This window comes from Cataglyphis hispanica, chromosome 24, assembly GCF_021464435.1.
Source record: "Cataglyphis hispanica isolate Lineage 1 chromosome 24, ULB_Chis1_1.0, whole genome shotgun sequence".
In the NCBI taxonomy this organism is placed as follows: Eukaryota; Metazoa; Arthropoda; class Insecta; order Hymenoptera; family Formicidae; genus Cataglyphis; species Cataglyphis hispanica.
In genome coordinates this window covers 1,614,351-1,639,519 of record NC_065977.1, presented here as the reverse complement: position 1 = coordinate 1,639,519, position 25,169 = coordinate 1,614,351, and the positions used below count along the sequence as shown (strand labels likewise).

The window sequence follows — 25,169 nt, the reverse complement described above, 5'->3', positions numbered from 1 at the left end:
TCTTCTGAATCTCAAAGATTGTGTGATCAAAACCATATTGTCAATTATTATTTCTATTCTCGCTCTCAGCTTATAATTATGCAATACAGTAGTATACATGCCAAGATAAAAAGTATTCATCACATATTCACCATACATTGAGCAAATGAGAGAGAATTGTAACGATAAATTTTACGAAAAAAGAAAGTTGCACGATGAAATCTGGACGATGGATGGAAAGAGAGGTAGATAGGTCTGCAAGAACGTGTATACACAATAAGGCGTTCTTTATTTCTATAAATCTTCCGCTTATCTAGCAACGTATAGAAATACTCGGTATTTATTAGTACTGTGTCTAGATTGTATGCCGGATTAATGCGTACGTAGACAGGTAAATATAACAAATTCCACTCTTTTCGCAACGCTCGCTAAGTCATACTTGTCTGGTTTTAATGCGCGAATGTTTAATATTCTCAGCGCGGTAGCTCGTAGAAAAAAAAAGGATAAAGATAGAGAGAAAAGAGAACCGTTTCTCTTCAGAAAAAAACTATTGCTTTACGCGTCCCCGCCGTCATCGCCACCGGCCGACTTGCTGGGCTGCTTATCCCGCTTGGCGTTGTGATAGAGGTAGGAGTGTACACGCAGACTATTACTGTTCTTATATTTATTACCACAAAGCTTACACGTGAGACTTTCAAGCGGACCGTGTATATAACGGACATGGAGTTTGAGATTCTCCTTGCGCGTGAAGTGACGCAGGCACCACGGGCACGCATACATGCGTATTACCTTGCCGCGTTCCATGCGCAGCGTAGGACCCAGCTCCGAGATAACGCGCAACGTCGTCTCCAGCGGCAGACTGCTGCCCGGGATACCTTTGACAGTACGCCGACCTTTGCTGCTGGCATTCGCCGTGTCGTACGTGAAGTCGCCTCGAAACGCCGTCACATTGTTGAAATCTGCTAAAAAAGAAAAGGATATAAAAAAATGTTGCGCGTCGTTTGTCCGATGTAATAATTATCGAAAGATTATATAAAATGCGAGAAGCACATATTTTTGATAGTACATATATATGATATATATATATATATATATATATATATATATATATATATATATATATGTATATATATGTAAATATATAAAGAAACGAGAAGATATATGATATATATATGTATATATATATATATATATATATGTAAATATATAAAGAAACGAGAAGAAAAAGAGAGAGCGATTGAAGAATTATCGTGTACATAAGCATTGTGCACGATGAGATGCGATTTCTGTGACATTGAAAAAATTAATGCGATAAAAATGGAATATACCTTTGCGTAAATTAAAAATTAATAAAAGATCGATAAAAAGAAAGTTGATGACATTGTGTTTTTTTTTCCCATTCAAGACAGTAACAAGACAAGTAAGTGTTCATTTTATGTAGGAACAATATTATATTCAACAGCTGTATTTAAAACCATATGTGCAGATATAATTTCGATTTAGATAGGAAAAGAGGGAATATCTTTTGATAAGAAACGAATTTGCAAGCAATGAAATATAAAACTGATCGTACACATTGTTCTCTTCTATCCATTCTGTAAAGGAATGGATCTTCTGAATTAATTTTCTCCTCAAACATGCAGCTGAATAAGTTAACTGTGAATTAATTGTGTAAATAAGTAAATGTGTGAATAAGCAAATAATGCAACGAAGATGTAAAACGTACCGAACGGCTGATTTTGTGAATTCTGATTGTAGGGAACTAACTGCATATCTGGCGCATAATCTGTAAGATAATATCGCTTTCTCTAAACATATATGGCTAATGAGATGTCTGGTGAATGTGGAATATATAGAATTCGTGATACATCGCTTGCTCGGATTTGAAACACCCATTCGCGTGAACATGCAAAACATGATATTGCACTGATCGTAGACTAGATTGACTTTAACCCCTGGTGTTGCAATTTAACAAGCAAACTGATTTATATCACATTTCAATGTGATATATAATCAAGAAATATATAAACAGTTGTCATAAATATTTTTCTGTTGAATTGTTAGAAATTTATAAGAAGAGATTATCATTTATTGGAGAAGTGACAGCGAAATCTGAGCCGTCGATACTGGCTAGATACCGGGGGTTAATTAAAAAATATGCATAAAAGTGCTTAAGAAACTTGCATCACAATCAAACACGTGATAATGATTCTCAATAACAAAGAACACATCCATCCGTGGCAACTTGAGAACGTCAAACCTTTGAGGCGCCGATACCGCTGGTACAGCAAACTTTTCTCTTTGTCGAAGGGCGTTTCAGCTCCGGACGCTCGCTGACGTTTTGACGACGTCATCTACTGATAGCGTCGCCTTTAAAGTACGAGATGCCAACAGAGCGAGGAGGGAGGGGAAAGATCACTACCTTGTTTCTGTTGCGTGTTCTCCTCGGAATTATAGAGTATTTTCTCCGCTGTATATGATTTGTATCTGGCTTCTGTATCTGTATCCATCCTATAATCCAATGGTTCGTGCTTCGCTTCCTGCGGCTGATTCACATCGGACGTGCAATCCAACGGCGACTCTTCCATTTTATCCGGTACGCCTTCGATTTTACACGTCTCGCTGAATGCTGTCAGTTTGTCCGGGAGATTATAGTCGCCTTCCATGCAACCATGTTGATGGCAAGTGATACTTGATGTCTGTTCTGTGAATTGTCTGACTTCTCCTGTCAAATTTTCTGTTGCAGTATTTCGCCTTATTGCCGTCGATTGCTCCTTCTCTGTGATGTGATGTGACAGTCTGCCGATAGTGGAAACATTTGTTTCATTTGTGATGGGGAGATCACTCTTGTGTCTTTCCACATCAAAAAAACGATCCTCAAAGTCTTCGACATTTCTTCTGAGAGTATCTTCGAGTTTCTATAATGCAGCAATCGATTTTATGAAAGCATGAACATGTTTTGATAAAATTTCTATAGTGCCTTAGAAAAAAAAATGTGCCTTCTTTTCACTTTTATTTTTTTAACTATTATTTTTTCTAAAATGTTCTGTATTTTCAAAAAAATTTCAACCACATTATTACACATACTTCATCTGATTCTGTAGTCAGTCCTTTTATCTGGAGAGTTTCTGCAACCTTAAGGAAGCTAGCAATATCTTCTTGCTTTATATTAACTTCTCCTTGATACATGAAATGCAGCATAGCAGATAAATCTCGATAATTGACATCTTTCAGTATAACAATAGGATGTTTACATGAATTTACCTGCATATACAAAATATATATATGAAAAGTTATATATGACAATATAACAAAACATTACAACTGTCACTGTCAAATCAATACCTTAAAAAGCTCTCTAAAATATGTACTGCAAACTGACAATATTAGTTTGTGTGCTCGTAAGATTTGACCTTCAGCTGCTAGTGTAACATCCACAAGTTGTTCGTCTGTCAACAAAGTGTACAGACCTGAAGATAGATTTCTCGGAAAGCTATTCCACACCAAGGAGAATTGTTCGTCAGACATTGCTCCTATATAAAAGATATTTTATACATTTGGAAATGGATGATTTTAACATTAGACTTACTATATTAAATCATTATTATAATTAGCTAGACAAATATTATTTATATCATCTAAGTTTCTAACTGCATTTCTAAATACTACAGCTACCATTGCATAAATACAAATTGTATATGCTAAGATATACTTTATTCTTTAACATATAGTGTTTTTTAATAGAATTATCTTTTTTTTCGGATTTTTAGTGGTTTGACAAAGACCGTATTGTTGTCGCCGGCTAAACTAATATTTATTTACCTTCAACAATTTTGCGAAATTCTCGAAAGCGCACAGAATCGAAGAAATTAACTTTCAATGATCACTTTTGTTGTTTCGCGACAACGATGAGATTCCGTGACGCAATATCAGGATCCCCGTCAAACTCTTTACATAGCAATCAGGATAAAGCAAGGACTCTTGCTGAGCGATCGGCATAAAATGTTAAAATGTCGAATGCCGTTCGTACTCTCTCTCTCGAATAATCCGCGAAGTGCAAAGTTGTGGATGGCGGTTTCACGTATGAGCGACAGGTCTGAGTCACTTTGTTATTTGCGAAATTACAAAACCCCAGTGCGCCATAAATCATGCGATCTCTGGCGCGCCCCGAGATGGCGGCGCGCGATCTCGCGCAATGGCGTCGCCACTTTTTAATATATTACCTTGATGTGAAATAAAAAATACAAAAGTATATACATATATCTGAGATGTATCTCTCGCAATAATGGAGATTATTTTTTTATATTATCTATAATAAAAAGATTATTTTTTAAGATAATAAAAAATAATATAAAAAAATTCTTTCGGTTATTGATAACATAAAACAATAATCTTTCAATTATTGATAATATAAAAAAATTATCTTTTTATTATTGTGATAATCTATTCGAAGTACTAAGTTAAAAATTTCCATCTTTGTTCGAACCTTAACTTGAATAATTCATGGCTTTTTGAATTTATATTAGATCCTTGATCCCATAGATTTTTTAAATATGAAATATTCAATTGTATAGAAATAATTGAACCTATAATAATTGGATCTAAATCCTTGGTTCCTTTGGATTCTCTTCCATTTATAAATCCTTTGTTTTATCCAATATTTATGGATGTATTCATGTCAGTTCATGTCAGACGATCAATAATCCTGTCAGGACTTTCAACTAAACGGAAACATTTCCATAGGCCGTAGCGTGCCTCCCAATCAACAAAGAACAATTCCGGCTTGTTCCAGAGAACATGATGCACAGCAAAGTGGTACTGAGATTGGATGGGAGAATTTAAGTGCGGCGCCCATTGCGCCCTTTCAGTTACAATTCTGTTTACGTAATCGTAAAATACTTTAGCATTGTGTAGCCAACAGATAAACGACATGATAAAGATGATCGTAGCGTGTATGTGACAGGCTACTTCTAGACGATAGTCCTGCTGCTGCAGAACGACCTCTTGTAGATTCATAGAGAGACAAACCAAGGCAGCGGCTGTGAAGCCGCATGGCACTTCGATGGCGATCAGGCACAAGGTGCAATATGTCATTTCTAGATTCATCCGTGAATCCGAATGATTCGCCAGACTTGTCAGTAGACTGTCGTGCAATAATTCGCGATGTAATTTGAAGAACATCCGGTCCTCCTCACGACAGTATGCGATGCGAAGATTGAGACGAGTCTTCTCGAAAAAGATCCTGGGCGTATCAAAGATTGCACGATTGTTCCTGCGATCCAATAGGTACTGAAACACTCGATTGCCCAATAGACTGGTCAGTCGACTGGCAGATCCTACCATTCGCATCAGCAGCGGAAATATCGTCGGCGTGAGAGTCTGCTCGTAAAGGCCCGCCCGATGCGTGTAAGCGGCGTATTCCAGAGTACTGCCGAACTCCAGGACAATCTCGTCAGTTGCGCTGGCGGCCACCGTCCACAAGCACATATGCTGCACGATTATCAGCACCTGATCATTCGGCAAATGCTTTATAGTGTTCCTGAGGCAAACCTCCAGGCCCTTCTTGAGACTTGTGTGCAGCTCCGAGATGGAAGAGTTGGGTGTCGCCGTCAATCGTGCTGTTATACTAGCGTAAAAGAGATTGAGCATCTTCTCCACCGCCGCGACCGTTTCTTGCGTCGCCGGCCACTCGTACACATCCAATAGCTCGTACAGCATCCTGATCATGGCGCGGGCATCTTCGATAGTGATCTCCGGCAATGACAATTTGTTCCAGATCGCGTGAATGATCAGCCCGCCGCTGGCCGGATTGACGTTTACTAGGCTGTACATCAGCTCAAAGCAGAAAGTTTCGAATTCCCAGAGCCGGTCGCGGTGGATGATCTCCACAATCGTCTCCACAACGTCCCGCGATCTTTCTGGCAAGTAACCTTGCAGCAGAGAGTTATAGCAGTCGCGGGCGATCTTGAACCTCCGACGACGCTTCCAATCGCACAGCCCGATTGTATGCAGCAAATTCTCGTAACGCAACAAGATCCTCAGCATACTCGTAATGAGCATTTGAGGATGGCTGGACTGCAATTGCTCTCTCGTCGAGGTTTTCACGATTCTTACGATCTTGTCTAGAATCTTATCTTGCTGAGCCAGCGAAATAGTGGTCAAGACGCTTTGAGAGACGTCACTCACTATCTGCGCGAGATCTTCATCGGTGATCATCATAAAATCAAGATAGAAAAATTGCTAGATTCTCGAAAATCTCAGAAAACATCAGTGATAAAAGCCAGCAATTGCCTAAAAATACAGAAAATTATTAATAGAGATACGGAAAATTAGAAATGGAAATAGTACGAAAATAATATTAATATTAAAGATATGTAGAAGAATGATATAAAGATATGTAAAGAGTATACGTAAATTAAAATATTTAAAAAATGTATATTTTATATGTAGGTTAAAATTTAACTTTCAATTTCTTATATAGATTCAAAGATATGAAGTTACAGCATTTTTGATTTTATAAATCGAGTTTTGAAATGAAATTGTTTAGCAAAGTCCAAAATTAAGATTTATTATCTCTCTTTCCCGCCGATAAGAGAAATATAAAGTAATTAAAAAATCTATTTATGAGCACAAGTAAAAATGATTCGATATCATTTATGAAAAATTTTACTTATGCAAATGTAGTAAAATGTAAACGATATGTACGTATACTGTGTTATCGCGCAAGATTGTCAACACGCTAAAATAGAAAAAAAAAACATTTTATTTTGTATTTACAGATTTCTATACAATATATGCACATAATATATGAAGAGTAAATCTTGCAACTCTTCTCTTCAATGATACAAAATGAACTTGCAGCTTGTGAATTCTTAACCGTGTGTATGTATCTGCCCATTGTTAGATATATAAATATCATGTCGCTTCAACGTAATAAAACGCGCGTTTAGAACCACAAATCGCCGCCAACATCCTCCTCCGGTTGCGACAACTGTTGCTGTTGCTGTTGGTTTTGCTGCACCTCCTGCTTCGGAATGATGTTCTCGGCGTCATCATCGCTCTCGGAAACAGCTAGATCGTCTTGGATCTTATTCTCGCTTTTATCATCTCTAGCTGGTAAGCCAGCCAGCAGAAAGTCCGACGGATCGTAATTCGGATCGACGTCCATGCTCTCATCTGCGAGCATCAACATCAAAGTTTGATTTAGCAAAGATCAAATACAACTGTATCATTCAGATACAACTATATCATTTATTGATTGAAGAATCCAACAGGATTCGAAATAACTGTGCAATTCAAAAATTCATTTCATCTTTGAGAAGAACCATGTTATTTTTCCAAAACATTTTTATATAGACTGATATAAAAATATTTATAATTATTCATCTCTTTTGAATTATGTATGTCTATGTGAAGTTCCAAATTTTCTTTAAATAATCGATTAGTGAACCAAATGATAGAGAAATCAATCATTGTCGGTTTTATTTCTCAATCTTTCATACTTACCTTGCTGAAGCAGTTGCTGCTCGCCTACATAAAAACCGACGTTACCTAATTGAACCATCGCCTCGGCAGCTTGTTGGCTGTCATCATCCGCTAGTACAACACCTTCCTCCCTGACCTCGCTCAATTCCAGCGTCTCCATTTCGTTTTGTCCAGAATGTTCGTCCGTAACAAAGGGCACTTCATCGAATTCATCTTCACTGGAAAATTGAAGATCTGAAAAGAAAAAAATATTTAACAAGAGTTCTCCTAATTTACATAAAATAAAGTATATTACTTAAATTATATTATATTACTTTACCTTCTTCGAGCACATCTTTCTTTTTTGAGTTTCTATCAACATCCGTTTCCATGTCTCCTTCGACGTCTACGAAATCGAAGTCATCCATGTTTGACTTGCCAAATGGATTCTCTGGAGAACTGGTCTGACTCTGAGAATAAATTCAATGTTGAAGAAAAATGTAGAAAAAATTAAGAGTTGTACATTAACATATAATAAAAAATTAGCAAAGGCTTGGTATAATAAAATATATAAAATGTTATAGACATAAAAAATATTAAAATGTTAAATGAAAAAATTATAATATAATATTACGTTTCTGAATTCAGATTCTGCGATAGTATAATTTTCGTCGTCTGGACCAAGCCACGAAGAATCCATATCAGCTTGCTCCATTGCACGTTTTTGTACGAGCAATATATTGTTCTCCAGTTGTGTTAGATGTTCATCATACTAAAATATAATAACTTCATCATCATCTGCAACATCTCGCTTCAGTAATTCCTTATTTCTATTATACTTTTAATAACTTCTATATTTAATTAATATATTTAATAAAAATGTATATACCTCATCTAATGTTTCTTTACACACTTTAACCAGCAATTCTGCCTTATTTGTGAGCGGAGAATCCTTGCCATTATAAAGAGTGCAATTTTCCAAAATCTGTTCGATATCTCTGAGAAATTCGTGACGGCTGTGGTATTTATGAGCTAAAAAAAGAAGAAGAATAAACAACTTGGAACACTTTAAAAATAGACACATAGATTAATTTTTTTAAATAAATAAAAATATTTAAAGCATGTAAATCTTTTCTGTACATAAATTAAAGACAAAAACTTAAGTTTCTTACCAGAAACTTTTTTGGATATCGTTTCTAAGTCCATTGGTTTTTTCACGATACTGTAATAATCTTTCACCATCTTTTTATTGACAGGTTTCATAAACGGCCACACTTCAATCATGGATTTCAACTTGTTGTTAACAACATTATCTAAGATGAAGGTGAGGGCAACCTGGTCATCATCGTCCAGAAGAGGATTGATGGCTTTCTCCAGCCTCATTAAACGATCCTCCTTTTCGCCAAGCCTTTCGACGCACGTATCTAGCATTCTCTTAGCAGCCACGGTTAACGAACTCTTCGCTCCGTTATAAAGCGTCGAGTTTTCCACAATTTGATTAACATCTGCTAAAAACTCTTCTCTACTTTGATACTTTTTCAGCCTCAAATTCTCACGTATGGTCTGCAGATCCATAGGTCGTTGTACAATCTTATGATAATCGGGAACTGCCTGATGACAAATAATATAGATAATATTTTAAGTGAGTTTTAAAAAAGATATTTGAAATAAGTATCATTTAAATTTATATATATATATATACATAAGTTTATAGTTATAGCTAAATTTAATTAATTGTTCATTCAATTTATATTACAGACATTAATTTTTTTTTTATATATTTTATATAACTTGCAAAGAAAGTTCTCTTATCAAGACTCTCAGATTTATCCTGAAATAGTTGAAATCAATGCATTGATAATAAGTTAAAATAATGTTTACTTTTGCATTGACTGGAAATAAGAAAGGTTGCACATCCGGCAAATCCCTCATTTCATTTAGAATACTCTCCAACATCGTCGACATTACAACAACTGGATCAGTCCTACGTCTGTTGACTGGCCTTTGATGACGTTTCAAGTAATCACAGTGGTCATCAGTAGGCGGTTTCCTGCGTTTCTTCGAGTTCACTGCTTCCTTCGGCACTTTGAGTACCAGTGCACGTCTCTTCACCTCTTCAGCATGCTGAAAAAACAAAGCAGATATTCATTTATGATCTTTTAGATCTCTCGAATCGTGCTTATCTAGAAAAAAAATGGGTATAAATTCAGTGGCTCACGTTAAACCCATGAATCACCTTGATTAGTTTCGACGACAGCTTCACTTTGGTGCCATCAACATTTACCAAATCCTGATCGTCGGTGTTCAACTGCTTTTCGATCTCTTCTTCTTGTTCCTCGGTCATCGCGACGTTGACCGGCGCAGTGGCGATGCTGTTCTGATAAAGTGGACAGGCCTTATTGGTACGCATATGGCCGACATTGCCGCAGGCGCCGCACTTGAGTTTTAGATCTGGCTTGAGTTTAGGCTTTTTACGCTTGGGAGGTGATACCTCCGGTTTTGGATGTTTAGGCATAGTGGTAGTGGTAGTGGAAGAAGATGGGAAATTAGAGAATGGAAGGATACTGGTCGAGGAAATAATAGTGCTGCTCGGAGTGTTGGTGCTGCTGCGATCAAATATATTGTTGTTGCTATTATTATTACTCGAGTTATTGATAGCGCTGCCGTTCACGATCGGTCCGCCCATCATACGCTCTCTCTCCTGATTTCGCTTGATCCGTCGCAACTGTTCTTGCAACCTACGTTTCTCCCGCTTCATCTCCTCCTTTTGTGCTTCGTCCAATGTGGCAAACTGCTTGATAAACGTTTCGTCTTTCGAATTACGGATCTTGAGATACGTATCGATTACGGCGGGCTTCCTCACCAATTCGACTCGCGTGTATTCTTTGCCTTCCGGGTTGCGGAAGGTACGGTAGATTTTCAATACGCGACCTTGCTGCGCATTAAAATTATTAATTGGACTGTCTTCCTCCTCGTCTTTCTTTTTATTTTCCTTGCCCTTCTTATTCTCTTGTTCCTGCGCCTCGCCCATCAACATCTTTCGTAACTCTTGTCGCTGCTGTTCTTCCCGCTCCAACGACAATTGCGTACTAGTCTTTTTATTCGATAGCATATTTTCAATGTTCTTACCCATTTCTTCGATGTCCGAGCTATCTTCTTCCGAGCTCTCACCCTCATCCGTACTCAGTACCTCATTTGATGACAGCACGCGGTTCTGCAAATCAAAGATACGCTGGCACTCCTCTTTATAGCGCTCCTGATGTTCGGCAATAGAGAAACGATTGCCCCGAGAAAATTTTGTCATGCCCTCTTCACCAGCTTTCGCCTTCTCCGTCGACAAGGTTCGCACCACGTCGATTACCTCCCAACGCGATAACTTCTTGATCTCTTCCTCGGGCACGCCAAATTTACGTAACAACGCTTTCGCATTGTTCAACGACAATCTCCTCAAATCTGCATCTGTGCCAGTTACAGTTCTCTTTGGTTGAGCTTCTTGCTCCTCCTAGTTGGAACATGATTTTATGATTTATTCTAATCTGCTTCTTTGGTTAACAAATTTCTTATCTATTTTATTCTTTTAAAGATAGTACATTGTTATAAAATTAAGAAAATTATTTAAATACTTATTAATAACTTACTAAAGATATTAGTGTTACATTTTTAGTTTTGTGAATTCAATTTTCTTTTGCATGACAATGTGATGCATTTCTTCAAAGTTTATTCAAACAAACCTTGCTAATAGTTGGCTTATTCGGTACTCTGACATAAGAGAAGCCTTCACCGCAACCAGTTGGATCCGCCGGACCGGCCAATTGTAGCAAACACTTTCCTTTCATGGCCTGTATGTAAGCGCGCGTTGTATTCCACGGTGCCACTTTTACTTCGTCATCCATCTTGAGCTGCATGTCTTCGTCATCGTCGTCCTGTGGAGTAAACAGGAATTTCTCACCGTATCCGGCGTCTTTTAGACGCTGCTCGGCCGCGATCATGCTGAAATAAGCACAACACTGCTCTGGCGATACCATAGCGCGAATCTCTTCCTCTGTAGGCAATCTAAAGTCCGGTTTTATCACCCACCAGTTGGAATCCATTCCTATATCATGTAGAAAATTCTCAGATTAATTATTTTAGTTTGTGAGTTTATAGAAAACATAAAAAGTGTATATAGCACAACACGTTTGTTTTATTATATATAAATTTGTTTTAATGCAAAAACCTATATCGTAAAAAAGCCAAACAATCGATTACGCACCGGTCCTCTTAAAGTCTGCACATAATTTTAGTCTCTTTCTGATGCTGCTCTCGCTATGGGACGGAAAGGCTTTCTTTATATCGTCCATTTTAATCCGCCGGGGTGTATCGCGCGACTTCCAGAACAATCTATATATGAACACTTGTAGGAAATCGCGCACGAAATTGTTCGCCCTCTTCGAATTGGGTCCTGGTACTTCGTACAAAGGACATTCCTGTCCAGCAACAAACAACGCGTCCATTTCTCTAACGTAATATTGCTGTCTATAAAGATTAATAAAATTAATTAAAAATAGATATAATTTTGATCGAATAAATATATACAAGCGAGAAAAATATGTACCATTAACAACACATAACATACAAACAAAAATACATACAAGTTCTAAAATAATAAAACTATGAGAAACATAAAAAAAAAGTTGAATAACATAATGGTATATATGTACATTAAGACACATAATATTACCTCGTTCTTATAACTAAGAAGTCTGTGCTGGGAATCTTGTGCTCGTAAATCGGAGCTCTGTACATGTTATTTTCGATCGCCTGGATACTTTGACCAGGGGTGAGGATGCCCAGAAACGGACTAGTGTGAGCGTACGCCGTTTCCCCGTATTTATAAGTTTGTGGACCCTGATCTTTGCCAGCCCTTCTCTTGTAATAGTTCTTCATTTTAGAGCACATGCCGACTTGATTCATGAGAGGTGGATGTTCTTCCGAGAACTCGATGAGTACTAGCTCGCCATCCCGCCCGGTCAAGTCTTCGGGTGTTCTCATGAAAAACACGTCGCCACCACCTGAAGCGATTCTCTCTTGCTCTCGTTGTTTAGCCTTCTTCTTGATGTGTTTCAGTAAAGGCAGGACGCCGTGTGGTCCTGGATGAGCCAACGGACCATGGCTGAATCTTCGCAACGGCGGCCTATGAAAATTTCTCAATCGCATTGGACCCATATGCGTTTGTACAAAAGGAACACGTAACTCCACGACTGGAGTACTATGCTGTATTAAATTGCCGCCGCCGACTTTCAGCCGCAACGTAGTTTCCGACGATTTGGGCATGTAATATGTGTCATTTGATATGTTAAACGGATCTCTATCGGGTGATTTGGGCGGTGGCGGAGGCGTGTCTTCTTCGAGGACGTTAATAACACCTGCCTTGCCCAGTAGTAACTTGCTCTTTTTCACGTGCGGATGCGGAATTTTTACCTTAGGCTGCGGACCATTATCCTTGTGAAGGAGAGCGGGATCGATATCGTCCGGTATGCCCAAAACTATATTCTCATCATTCGGATCTAATGTAAGTATTTTCGGTTTCGGAATTTTCTTCATTTTCTCCGGATCCCAGATGACTTCTTCTTCCCACAAACCATAAACTAGCTCCTCATTTTCCACCGGAAATATCGAGTACCAGGTATCATCGTAATTTTCCTCCCGTTGTTGTTGCTGATTTCCCTTACCCATATTCATTTTATTCTTCTGAGACTGCATATGCAACGGCGTTGCAATTTGTGAAGTAGCTAATCTGACATTAGGTGCCACTGTAACTGGAGCACCTTTGCCTGGTTGGCTGAAGGCTTGAGCGGTTCTGTTGCCGCTCGAGGGTACCCAGCCGGCTGCGTTATTTTTACTATTCAACTTTTGCATTACCTGTGAGATAAGAAACAAATGTTGTTTCTGTCATCTATTATTGTATGCGTAATAATTGTTCTATTATTAAAATTACCTTATGCTTTATATCATCTCCATTCCACACAACATCATCCTCCCAATGTAACTGTGACACCATCAAAAATGCATCATCAGCAAACTCTTCAATTTCTGATTTATCGTTCCCTTGTTCTTCCGCCTAATGAAAATTCAATATTAAGAAACACATAACAGACTAATTTTAGTATCAACCAACATTAAACGCGATAAAATAATTACGCACTTTATCCGTCATTTGAAAACCATAATTGAATCCGTCTCCAGTTTCTGGAACTTCCAGCATGTCGTACCATAACTGTGCGGGTCCAAATCTCCAATCCGCCACCTTGGGCCCCATATCGCCGTTCTCTCCAGTTTCACCTGTTTTACCAGTTTGCTCCTTGTCTTCTACTGGTAGCAAGAGCTTGTTTTCATCATCTGAGCGACACGCTTCTGCGCTAGGTTCGGGACCATACTGTATTACCCAACCCTAAGACAAACAGATTTGCACTTGATGAAAAATTAATTGTATTAAGAAAATTTTTAAATTTTATATTTCATAGAAATTTACAATTGAATATTTCATAAATGCATAAAGATCTGTCTTAAAATTACCTTAAATTTAGGCCTTTTATCATCTTGATCCGATCCAGAATCAGAATCTTTAATATCATGTTTTTTCTTCTTACGTCGCTTTCTCACACCTCTCCATATTTGTGGCAGACTGCTCGGCTTGCCTGGGCCAAATAACCTCGAGAATCTGAGGACTTTATTGGCGCGAAAGTCCGGAAATAATTCGGTGACGTCGATATTGGCATATTTAGAAGGCAACATAGAAGCTAAAGGCGTTTCTAATTTACGCTGACGAGCCGCCTCTGCTTCTTCCGCAGTTAACACTTCTTTCTCCTCGGGTATTGGCGGAGGTGGCATCAATTGTGTATCTGACTTATTAACAACCTCCTCATCATCAGCATCATAATCCACATTCTCTTTGTCTCCTAATCTCTTGTCAAGTGCATTATTTTTCACTAAAAACAAATTGCAATATCATCACACATTCATCACTTGCTTTTTTAAAATTAATTTGTCAATTAAGTAATAATATATACTAAGTGATTAATATTTAATAACATATATATATATATATATATATATATATATAAATATTAAATAATAATTTATATTAATATATATATATATATATATATATATATATAATATATATATATATGTTTAATATAAACAAATATCCATCATATATAAATTATATAGATTGTAAGCATGAATACTAACAAGTATCATCATTTATATCTTCTGCTAATTCATTTATATCAGAAAAATCAAGCGCAGTAGGTGATTTTGCAAAATAATCCACATCTGTATCATTTGCAGTTATGTTTTGACTCTCCGTCTTATCATCCACTTTGTTGTTCTCTTTTTCCTCAGTAGTACAGTCATTAGACATCATTTCATTAATGAATGAGCTAAGACCGAGACGACTGAGCGAAGCTAAATGTTGTTTTGCTTCGGGATCCAAGATATCATCCTCCAATTGACCATTATCATCAATGTTGCCAAAGAGGAAGCCAGTGATGTTGAGGACAGATACCAAGTCTTTTTCATTCTCCTCATCGGAGTCCCCCATCTTATTCTCACTGAGATTCAACAATCAATTCGATTTTTACAATGTAAATCTACTTCTATTATGTGTTACATGGACTGTAATTATATATGTAAAAAAATTGCGAATTAATTTAATGTCTTATTTTATCATATATAGATATATTCGCTGTCACAATTTATAGAAAATTGTTGATTCTATTTCTTTTTGGCTATTCGACACCGAATGATTGCATCTAAGTCCTGCAATCTACCAGTTTGTTTATATAAATAACATTGCAATGACTGACTACTCACCATGCGACTGGATACGATCACGAAACAAAATGCAAACCAACTAATGACCAAACAACAATTTTGGTGAATTTATTTGGCACGCTGATTACACGAATAGTAGAAACTAGAAACAAGCTGAAAAAAGAAACTGTACTTAAGCGACATCTGGAAATCATACATGAACCTTTATCCTTAGACGTGTAGCTTATAAATGGATGACGTTCGATTGGACACATCATTTATTGGTCAGTTGAACGCAGAACTCTCTGATTAGTAAATCATATTGGATACACTAGACAGTATGAGCGATTGTGTCCAATCGCACTATGTTCAGATAAATCTTTCCCATTGTCGTTTGTTTATTTATTTATATTGTAAATTTCCGAAGAAAGTACAAAAAATTCATCATTGATAAAAATTAACAGAATTATATGAAAAAATCTTTTTTCTTAAAAAAAAAAAAGGATTTAATTTACGTCACTTTTTTTATTAAATAATATTTAATAATACTTAATATTAAATATTTATCTGATAAGAAAAACTGATTTAAGTATCAGAACTCGTAATAAATTCATCCTTCAAAGTTTGAATTAGCAACTTATTTTAATTCGTTTTATCTTTTATCAAAATATAATTTTTCAATTTTGTATTGATCTATTTAGGTAATAATTGATCAATCTTCTTCAATAGAATTGGCATCGCATTAGAAATACTTATTAGATATACTTATATTTACTATTTTAAAATCTACTTTTATATTATATTATTTTTGTTCAATTTTATCAATATATTTTTTAAAGAGACTATAAATTTATACATAGAAAGGAGTAGCTTTATAGAAATTGATATTTTATATAATATAAAATATGTAAATTAAATACATATACTTTACATTTTTATATGTCAAACTTATATTTAGTGAATATAACAGATATCGAGAAGATACACTCTTTTTTGCACGCACAATAATATAATACTTAAATCTTGATAAAAATATATATTGCATATCTTCTTAAAGAAAATATCAATTATTTTGTATTTACTTTTTGCTAAATATATGCAAATCAAAAACATTATAAAATATTGTAAAACTGCTTACTAAGGTGGAAGGTTTCTTTTAGAAAAGATAACACACTATTTATTCTCGCTCATATACAAAGTAACATGGGCCATGCAGAAATTATGAATAACGATAGTTTCCTTACAAATACAAGATTCAATTTCGTGATGCGCAGATGAAAACTGGAACTATGAGAATGAAGTTTTTATTCATACATCAAAATAAAAATGTACATATTCTAATCTATAAAATTTGTTCTGTACACTTTTTATAAATATAAAAAGAGAATATCTAAAAAAAATGAGAATTTATTAAGTGAAGTTGAATTGTTACAATATTAATTCACATGGGAATCATGTGCAAAAGAAATTTTTAATAGATTATTTAATAGATCTTACAATATATATGACGATGACTGTATTCTTTAAATAATGTGTGATTTCCTTTTTTATCTCCACAATAACATAAGCTCGTATTTTTTCAACAATAAATTGCAGATTGTATTTGATCACGTTAATAAAAACTTGCAATAAATGGCTGTGACAATTGAAGACTTTAAACAACTGCATAATGTGCGTCTTTAAATAAAAAATATACTAAATAATTATTTCAAATAACAAACACAAATCTAAATATCTAAGAAATAAAAGCGAAAAAATTAAATTAAGCATGAATTAATTTGTACATTATGAGATAAGATAAAGTCTCCAATCTTGTAGAGTGGAATAAACATAAACCAAAAATATATCATATCTTCTGATAAAAATAAACACTGCTAGAACAGTAAATTTCATTTAGTCCATTTGTAAACATGATGCATTATGTCTCAACACGAACCACCTGTTTGTTGTTGATATACCTCTATTGTATCTCCTTCTTCCATTTCCAGTGTTGTAGGTGTATCTAATTCATTTATAGGTTGTCCATCAAATCTAAATCTTACTGCTGCTATTGCCAAACCCTGTGAAACAATATGAATAATAATATCAATTATATTTTGTTTAAAAACAATAGTTTATCCAAATATTTGTTTAAAATTATTTCTTTAAAAAATATCACTGAGAGAAAATTGGCTTTAAAAATTGAATTTAAAAAATTTTAAAACTATATAAACTATAATTAGAATATTATAGAAAGATCATCTCAGAATATTGCAGTTTGTTACAAACTTTAATGTATTTACATTAAAACAAATATTTCTACTGCATTATTATCAAAGATATCAATGTCTATACATTGACTATTTTCTGCCTAATGCTTGAGATTTATATAAATTTATATATTGACAATTAAAGTTCAATCAAAGTTTCGAAATTATCAGGGAACACTTACTACACGGTCGCAGTATGCGTTCATCAATTTGCGAAGAGGTGTGTGTTTCTTAATTTTAAATTGAACTACCGCATTGTCCTGGCCAAGCACCTTCAGGTTTATGTGCTCCGATTCCGCCTTCGTCTCCTGCGTGAACAAAGGAAACGATTGATTGATGTGAAACACGCGAGAGACGCGCTACCCGCGCTGCAATAATGTAAATAATCGTGCGGTTAGGGTTAGGGATTACGAAGCGTTACCTTCTTCTCATCCGACATGGTGTCGCAGATAGGCGAAAACCGATTATGAAATGGGAATCACTAAAAACAGTCGCAAAAGTCGGTGATGATCGTGGAACCGGCCGATCGATCCGCACGCTTGTCGCTTGTACGATTCCTGGAAATAAACACTCGCAGAGAAATCCCGCTCGATCCCGCTTCTTTCGCAAAACGGCAATCACGACGTTACCATCTTGCACGAATGACGCATTGTACAGAGACACGTTACGTACGCGAATTTCAAGACCGAATTTTTTGTTTATCGCGGAAGATTCGAAACTGTGTACACCGCGAACGCGTCAAGAAGTGACGCGGATAACCAATCGATTTACAGCATTTCTTTAAGAGCGAAAGCGTGATTGGTTAACGGGCGAATGATGCGTTATTTCCTAGCGTCTTGCATGCGAGAGAGAACAAACGATTCATTTCACCCTAAGCCACCCTAGGCTGTACCGATTCTCAACTCGGATACACTCGATATTATAGTGTACATGCTCGTATCAAACTCAGATTACGCATTGAAAATTGGAGATTAAAAATTGGAATTTGAATAATTTGACTAATCAGAATTAAAATTTCTTTGTCATAATTAGATAAATTTCAATCTAGAATCTTCAATCTTAATCTTCAATGCAGTCTGATACGGATTTGACGTAAACTATATCGGGTGCACCCGGGTGGAGAATCGGAACATACTCGAGGATATAAATTCATTCTGCTTCCCAGCAAATAAACACAACAAAAAAAATTTCGGAACTTTAAAATTCTCTATTTGATAACCAATCATATAAAATTGCGTTTATATGTATTTTTCGCTAGAAAGTTCCTATTATGTCTATTTCACATTAAATATCTGAACACATTCTTTCCATAAATGTTACAAATGTTCAAATGTTGTTTTATATAAAATAAATTTTATAATAAATAAATTTATTTCAATAAATAAAAATTTTATTTATAGTAAAACAAACTTTAATAATTGAGTTTAATATATAATATTTTATATATATATATATTATATTATTTATTAATTATCTTTTGGAAGTATCTCATCCATTGCACGTTTCCAGAATTTTCGTATATATTGACGATCTTGAAGAGAGCATTGATTTTGAGTTTGATACCAGAATAAGAATGTAATAATTGCATCAAGAGCACTTTTTGATGTAACATCATTTGTAGAATCATTGTCATTTAAATACTTATTGTTTTCTGCCTCTTCATTCTCTTGGTTTATTTCTTGATCAACTTCATGTTTTTCATGATCTTCTGAGAAATCCACTTCTTGATCTAATACTTCTTGATTTAACACTTGGGATTCTTGTTTATTGTTGTCACTGTTTAACCATAAATTAATATCTTCTAATGTGATATTGTCATACTCAGGAATTTTATTTACCATATTTAAAAATATTCGTGAATCAAGCTGTTCTTCTAGGTATAATGGAAAGATATTCTTCCAACTATCTCTTATGATGATTTCCATCATTTCATCCCATGCATCACTTATTAAATGACAGCATTTGAGTATATCAAGGGACTTCAACAATTTCTGGACTTCTTCTGTAGTTTCTGCTGCAAGTATTACTCTTAAAAAATGTTTTCTGTATATCTTCTTCAGTTTCTCAATAACTCCTTGATCCATAGGTGCAAGAGAAGTCGTGTCAGATGGTAGACAAATTACTTGACATCGTTCACTGATTGAGTTGAGTTGTTCTACTGAAGGATAATTGGAAACATCATTGAGTAAAAGAAGACATTGTTCGACATTGGAGCTATGAACTGCTTCAATTTCTGATAGAAAAATTTCTTGATACCATGTTAACATCAACTGTTTGTCTATGCATGTATTGTTCTGTCTTGTATAAATAATTGATGATGATCTTATATTCTCTAAACAGTTATATGCTTCTCCAACAATTAACATAGGCAATTTGTGACTTCCTGTTGCATTTGTGCATACCATCAATGTGACTTTGTTTTTATCTGGTTCTTTATCAGGAGCTTCATGTTCACTGCTGGTCAAAGTTTTATTTGGCAGTGTTTTCCAGTAAAGTACAGTTTCTTTGGCATTATAAACTTTATCCAATGGTATTTTATTATCCATAATATATTTTATAAATTCTCGACAAAAAGTACTCGCATTTTTATTTGCAGAAGCTCTTTCCCCATGAATTGTTGAAGATCCAATGCTGTGCCTTTTTTTAAATTTGGATATAAAACCATTGGTGCCTTTAAAATTACTGTCACCATTAAGCATTTTATTCAACTCAACTGCCTTTTCTTGCAACATTGTTCCTGTAACAAGTTCCCCTATACTTTTTTTTTGAAGAAACCATTCATATAAAGCTTGCTCAAGAGGACTATTTTCAACGCCAGTGCATCTCTTCTTGGATGTTTGTCCTTGGCACATAATAAGTGCACTTCTTTGTTTTATCAGATATTCTTTGGATTTCTTTATAAATGTTATTGCCGATCTGGATATCTTGTATTCCCGTGCTAGATCAGTACCTTTCTCTCCATTATTAAGTCGTTCTACAATTTTAACACGATCTTCGATACTGAGACGTGTTTGCTTGGTTTGTTCCTGAGAAAAAGGAATACGAGCTATTTCCTGTAAAACAAAATAGAGTATTTTTTATTTTTTAGTACTTATATATTATATATAAGAATATTTAAAAATTGAAATGTTTAAATAAAAATTGTTAATAAATATTTCACTAACAATGTTTTCATTAAGATCGAGTAATCGATTGAGCAATGTCATGTATTTATCAATATAATTTACATTTACATTACACAGAAATTTCTACATCATATAGTATATATATATATATAAAATATAACTTTGCTAAATATTTTCACTCATCAATATAAGTATTATTTCAATATGTATTGACGATTGCGACTCTATTATATTATGTGATTAGGAGCAAGTAAAAAGTTTGTAGTTTTTACGAAGGAATAATTTTACTCGTTTCGTGAAAATTTTGTTTTCAAATCATAACAAACTAAACATTTCAATAATAATCAGATATTAATGCACCTTATCCGTCATCTTTCGTTTCTCGTATTTTTTATACAATCCTTATTGATTTTTTTGTTTTTACGTTTTGCATAAATTCGAAAATTGCTGTATCATTTTCTTTACATTTTTTTTTTACATTGTAGATCTGTTTTTATCACACGAAAACTCATAACAAGTATCAGAGAGAATTCTGAGGTGGTCATGACCATAGACCATCGACTACGCATTGAAATTTGACTGATCAAAGCAAAAGGAACTAAAATGTCTTTGTCCTGATTGATCAAATTTTAATCTTGAATCTCAATCTTCAATGTGCAGTCTGATGTTGGCTTATGAATGGTTCACATTGTGTCCAATTTTTGATGTACGATGTTCGATATCTTAGAAGATTTTTGTATTTTATATAAAATACGTCTGACAGCATTAAATATGCTTACAGCTTTTTTATATTGTACAACAAAAATAATAATAATATCCCCATTATCCCCTCCATTGTGGTTGCGTGTTACTTGAGGTTCCAGTTTTCATTTTGACATAACCTTCTGTATATAAGTACAAGTCTATGGACATCACTGACTCGGGTACGATGATGTGCGATTCGTGACGTGACGTGCGAGTGTGCTGAAGCTCGTGTGTGTGTACACGCATGTTAAAAATGTTTGTTTATAGTTGATAATAGTACTAATAACGCTAAACATGATGGATTATGAATTTAAGATGAAAACGCAGAAAGATCGCACGAAGGTCGAGGATCTCTTCGAGTTCGAGGGATGTAAGGTCGGAAGAGGCACTTACGGACACGTATACAAAGCCCGTAGAAAAGAAGGGTTAGTCTGTCTAACCTCCACCCTTCTAACTCCAAAGCAATGCAAAACTCGTTTTGCATTATTTCTCTTTAGAACATACATTCTCATAAATACATTACATTCAACATAAGTTAATCATTCAACCCTCTCAGATCGTGTAATACAAATTTATTTGCTCCAAAATTTCTATAAATCTATTTCGGAGTCGAGTTTTTTCCTATATAAAAGTACTGTCATCTTTATTCTATCGATCGGTTTTTTTTTACTTTAAGATTTCTCAAATAATAGTTTATTAATTGTTTTTTTCGTATCTAACTCTCTGCTTAGTATTCAATAGTTTTTTAATTTTGGATTTAATTCTGTGACTTGTATAATTTAAAAATTATGAGAGAGAGAGAAAGAGAAAGAAAGATAGAGAGAGAAAGAGAGATAGAGAGAGAGAGAGAGATTAATATCATTGAATTTTAATTATTATATTTCATAGTTTAATTATACCTCTCAGATTATATAATATAAATCGTTTATTCGCTTTGAAATTTCCATAATTTATTTTGGAGTTTCTTCCACATATAAGTACTTGCTTTCTTTACTTTATTGATTATCTTTTTCTTTAAAATTTTTCGAACTGTAGAAAAGTATATTTATTGATTGTTCATTTTGTTTACATTTATTAGTTAATAATTCTTTATATGTATAATGAAAGGTTTATTGATTCTCTATATTTGTTCTCATATAAAGATTATATTTAATATAATCATTGAATTTAATTTAATTATTAATATTTAATATAATGTAGATATTAAATGTATGATGAAACATTATACTTTATTTTCTCAGCTAGTATTAATGTACAATTTTTTAAGTATTTAATTTTTTTCAACAATTATTTGTTTAAAATGAATGTTTAATTAAAACTTTTATTCTTATTATAAATTATGATTATAAAATTAAAAATATTTTATTTTGTAAATTTAATGTATAAATTTGTAAATAGTGTTCCAGATAGTGAATTAAAGTCTCGGCCTGATACAAAAGACTTTGGCCTTAAGCAAATCGAGGGTACAGGACTTTCAATGTCTGCATGTCGAGAAATAGCTGTAAGTTTTCCCATTGCTCTTAAATAGCAAACAACATTTGCCTGCCTTTAACAAAAGGAGTAGTTTGATTTATAATCTCTTCTATTATAGTTACTCAGGGAATTAAAACATGTCAATGTCATTACTCTTATTCGTGTCTTTCTCTCACACAATGACCGCAAAGTTTGGCTATTGTTTGACTTTGCCGAGCATGATTTATGGGTATGTTGATATTGTTAATGTGGAAATATTTTCTGATAATATTTGATACAAATATCATGTAATGCCAATTTTATTTGCAGCATATAATTAAATTTCACAGAGCAGCAAAAGCTAATAAGAAGCCAGTAATGGTACCAAAGGGCATGGTCAAGTCTTTATTGTATCAAATTTTAGATGGTATCCATTATTTACATTCTAATTGGGTCCTTCATAGAGATTTGGTAATTGATGCTAGTGATGTACATTTTTATTATATTTATGGATTATATTTTATGACATCAATTTTCTTTGTTTTAGAAACCTGCAAATATTTTAGTAATGGGTGAAGGAAATGAGCGAGGACGCGTGAAAATTGCGGATATGGGTTTTGCTAGATTATTTAATGCTCCTCTTAAACCTTTGGCAGATTTAGATCCTGTTGTAGTAACATTTTGGTATAGAGCTCCGGAATTACTTTTAGGTGCCAGACATTATACGAAAGCTATAGGTTTGTGATGCTTTATATGCCATTATATTATTTAGTTTATGCAAATTGTATATTGAATTATTTGTTTCAGACATATGGGCAATAGGTTGTATATTTGCGGAACTTTTAACATCCGAACCTATATTTCATTGCAGACAAGAAGACATCAAGACTAGCAATCCGTACCACCATGATCAACTAGATAGGTAAAAATATAGTACGATTTTATGTTTGTTTTGCATATTACAGAGAATAAAATGAACTAATTTATATATAGGATATTCAATGTGATGGGATTTCCTTTAGAAAAAGATTGGGAGGATATTAAAAAAATGCCAGAACATCCTACATTACTTAAAGATTTTAAAAGATCCAAGTGAGTTTGTCACAATGTAAAATGTAAGTCTATATTAATATCTCATCCAAAATCTTTAAATATAGATTTTTTTCAGTTATGCAAACTGTTCCCTTACTAAATATATGGACCGGCATAAGATCAAACCTGATAGCAAGGCATTTAATTTGGTATGAATTAAAAGAAGAAACATAAAAATTTAATTGTACATACTGGATCAAAAAAGTAATTTTTATCATATTATTCTATTTTAGTTACAAAAGCTGCTGATGATGGATCCAAACAAGCGTATCACATCGGAGCATTCTATGCAGGATGCCTATTTCCAAGAGGAGCCATTGCCAACACAGGAGTAGGCATCTATTTCTATATTTTTATATATCAGTATAATTTAGATTTTTTAAAGGAATAATCTCACTTAAATTGTATTTATTTCATACAAAAATTTCAGCATATTTGCTGGATGCCCTATTCCTTATCCTAAGAGAGAATTTCTCACGGACGACGATACTGAAGAAAAGACAGAAAATAAAGCAAGACAAAATCAACAACAAACGGTAATTACTTTCGATATACATCTGGAAAACATTTGTTTATGATATATTTTATATACAGGGATTTAAGCCACAACTACTACATAATAAGATAACTATTTTAATATAGATTTAATCTCTTATATATAATATATACATTTTCTTACATATTTAATTATATTATTTTAAAATTTTGTAAAAATATAATTTCGATTTTTTAAACGATTCAATGACAAGACGAGTAAAGCCTACTTTACCATTCTCTAAGCTTCATTGCTACATGGTAGTTGAGGATTAAACTGAATTTTTACATCGCCTTGTCAATCATCCGAATATTTGTTAAATAGCAACAGCAGAATCAACAGCAGCAAGGTAATGGTGATCACAATCACGGGCAGAATGCGAAACGGGTGAGGCTGAACGGACCGCACGGCGCTCCAGAATTCCATCAACATCAGAGCCATGCCATGACCCATCAGCAACCACCGGGGATGGTTTATTCGACGGCGCAGCCGACCCAGCCGTCGAACTTTCATCAACGTTTCTAATTTTGTGATTTTTAATCCGATCGATCAATCCGAATCAGACCGAAACTTAAAACTCACACAAATAATGCATTAATTTAGTTCACTAATCAACATTATCAAGAGAGTGGTCAGTGATTCGTGTATATTCCGTAAGTATGATAATACAACTTTATTTATATATATATATATATATATATATATATATATATATATATATATATATACATG

At 34.4% G+C, this 25,169-nt stretch overlaps 6 protein-coding genes across 9 annotated transcripts; 1 reads left to right on the top strand and 5 right to left on the bottom strand.

Annotated features, from left to right (window-relative positions):
- Positions 1–249: 249 nt before the first annotated feature.
- On the bottom strand, positions 250–4,145 carry LOC126858169 (zinc finger and BTB domain-containing protein 44-like). Of its 4 annotated transcripts, none has more exons than XM_050608262.1 (6): positions 3,802–4,145; positions 3,325–3,512; positions 3,067–3,243; positions 2,402–2,897; positions 1,706–1,765; positions 250–941 (listed from the first exon to the last, which is right to left on the bottom strand). In XM_050608262.1, exons 2-6 carry the CDS (start codon positions 3,505–3,507, stop codon positions 535–537), a joined length of 1,323 nt encoding a protein of 440 aa, XP_050464219.1. In that variant the 5' UTR covers positions 3,508–3,512; positions 3,802–4,145; the 3' UTR covers positions 250–534. The 4 variants fall into 4 exon arrangements, with proteins under 4 accessions (XP_050464219.1, XP_050464220.1, XP_050464221.1 ...); XM_050608263.1 differs by having other exon boundaries at positions 250–938; positions 3,802–4,144; XM_050608264.1 differs by lacking the exon at positions 1,706–1,765 and having other exon boundaries at positions 3,802–4,144.
- LOC126858167 (uncharacterized) lies at positions 4,068–6,371 on the bottom strand. The gene is made up of 2 exons (XM_050608257.1): positions 4,466–6,371; positions 4,068–4,202 (listed from the first exon to the last, which is right to left on the bottom strand). Exon 1 carries the CDS (start codon positions 6,196–6,198, stop codon positions 4,663–4,665), a length of 1,536 nt encoding a protein of 511 aa, XP_050464214.1. The 5' UTR covers positions 6,199–6,371; the 3' UTR covers positions 4,068–4,202; positions 4,466–4,662.
- Positions 6,372–6,772: 401 nt separating this feature from the next.
- On the bottom strand, positions 6,773–15,438 carry LOC126858164 (transcription initiation factor TFIID subunit 1). The gene is made up of 16 exons (XM_050608253.1): positions 15,301–15,438; positions 14,677–15,038; positions 13,999–14,411; positions 13,628–13,873; positions 13,421–13,543; positions 12,164–13,344; positions 11,696–11,958; positions 11,175–11,536; positions 9,680–10,945; positions 9,325–9,567; positions 8,616–9,054; positions 8,333–8,475; positions 8,078–8,215; positions 7,784–7,913; positions 7,486–7,698; positions 6,773–7,155 (listed from the first exon to the last, which is right to left on the bottom strand). Exons 2-16 carry the CDS (start codon positions 15,026–15,028, stop codon positions 6,926–6,928), a joined length of 5,742 nt encoding a protein of 1,913 aa, XP_050464210.1. The 5' UTR covers positions 15,029–15,038; positions 15,301–15,438; the 3' UTR covers positions 6,773–6,925.
- Positions 15,439–16,530: 1,092 nt separating this feature from the next.
- Positions 16,531–18,149, bottom strand: LOC126858154 (small ubiquitin-related modifier 3). Its single transcript, XM_050608238.1, has 3 exons — positions 17,911–18,149; positions 17,672–17,797; positions 16,531–17,300 (listed from the first exon to the last, which is right to left on the bottom strand). Exons 1-3 carry the CDS (start codon positions 17,926–17,928, stop codon positions 17,166–17,168), a joined length of 279 nt encoding a protein of 92 aa, XP_050464195.1. The 5' UTR covers positions 17,929–18,149; the 3' UTR covers positions 16,531–17,165.
- A 560-nt stretch (positions 18,150–18,709) lies between these two features.
- LOC126858156 (jerky protein homolog-like) lies at positions 18,710–21,373 on the bottom strand. The gene is made up of 2 exons (XM_050608241.1): positions 20,975–21,373; positions 18,710–20,542 (listed from the first exon to the last, which is right to left on the bottom strand). Exons 1-2 carry the CDS (start codon positions 20,984–20,986, stop codon positions 18,956–18,958), a joined length of 1,599 nt encoding a protein of 532 aa, XP_050464198.1. The 5' UTR covers positions 20,987–21,373; the 3' UTR covers positions 18,710–18,955.
- A 151-nt stretch (positions 21,374–21,524) lies between these two features.
- LOC126858153 (cyclin-dependent kinase 8) lies at positions 21,525–25,035 on the top strand. Its single transcript, XM_050608237.1, has 11 exons — positions 21,525–21,783; positions 22,757–22,859; positions 22,950–23,060; positions 23,141–23,281; positions 23,358–23,547; positions 23,618–23,732; positions 23,804–23,902; positions 23,979–24,051; positions 24,136–24,233; positions 24,333–24,438; positions 24,762–25,035. Exons 1-11 carry the CDS (start codon positions 21,653–21,655, stop codon positions 24,960–24,962), a joined length of 1,368 nt encoding a protein of 455 aa, XP_050464194.1. The 5' UTR covers positions 21,525–21,652; the 3' UTR covers positions 24,963–25,035.
- Positions 25,036–25,169: the final 134 nt, after the last annotated feature.

What these genes read in the sequence shown, in the direction of transcription:
- LOC126858164 (XM_050608253.1), bottom strand. Translation starts at nt 15,028, where the DNA reads ATGGGGGACTCCGATGAGGAGAATGAAAAAGACTTGGTATCTGTCCTC. An exon ending in TTCTTAGTTATAAGAACGAG is followed by an intron (nt 11,959 to 12,163) that starts GTAATATTATGT and finishes TAATCTTTATAG; the next exon opens with ACAGCAATATTACGTTAGAG. An exon ending in ATAAGCCAACTATTAGCAAG is followed by an intron (nt 10,946 to 11,174) that starts GTTTGTTTGAAT and finishes TGTTCCAACTAG; the next exon opens with GAGGAGCAAGAAGCTCAACC.
- LOC126858154 (XM_050608238.1), bottom strand. An exon ending in ACGCATACTGCGACCGTGTA is followed by an intron (nt 17,301 to 17,671) that starts GTAAGTGTTCCC and finishes ATTGTTTCACAG; the next exon opens with GGTTTGGCAATAGCAGCAGT.
- LOC126858153 (XM_050608237.1), top strand. Translation starts at nt 21,653, where the DNA reads ATGATGGATTATGAATTTAAGATGAAAACGCAGAAAGATCGCACGAAG. An exon ending in GGGTCCTTCATAGAGATTTG is followed by an intron (nt 23,282 to 23,357) that starts GTAATTGATGCT and finishes TCTTTGTTTTAG; the next exon opens with AAACCTGCAAATATTTTAGT. An exon ending in ATAGCAAGGCATTTAATTTG is followed by an intron (nt 24,052 to 24,135) that starts GTATGAATTAAA and finishes ATTCTATTTTAG; the next exon opens with TTACAAAAGCTGCTGATGAT.
- LOC126858167 (XM_050608257.1), bottom strand. Translation starts at nt 6,198, where the DNA reads ATGATGATCACCGATGAAGATCTCGCGCAGATAGTGAGTGACGTCTCT.
- LOC126858169 (XM_050608262.1), bottom strand. Translation starts at nt 3,507, where the DNA reads ATGTCTGACGAACAATTCTCCTTGGTGTGGAATAGCTTTCCGAGAAAT. An exon ending in TGACTACAGAATCAGATGAA is followed by an intron (nt 2,898 to 3,066) that starts GTATGTGTAATA and finishes GCTGCATTATAG; the next exon opens with AAACTCGAAGATACTCTCAG. An exon ending in GAACACGCAACAGAAACAAG is followed by an intron (nt 1,766 to 2,401) that starts GTAGTGATCTTT and finishes ATTATCTTACAG; the next exon opens with ATTATGCGCCAGATATGCAG.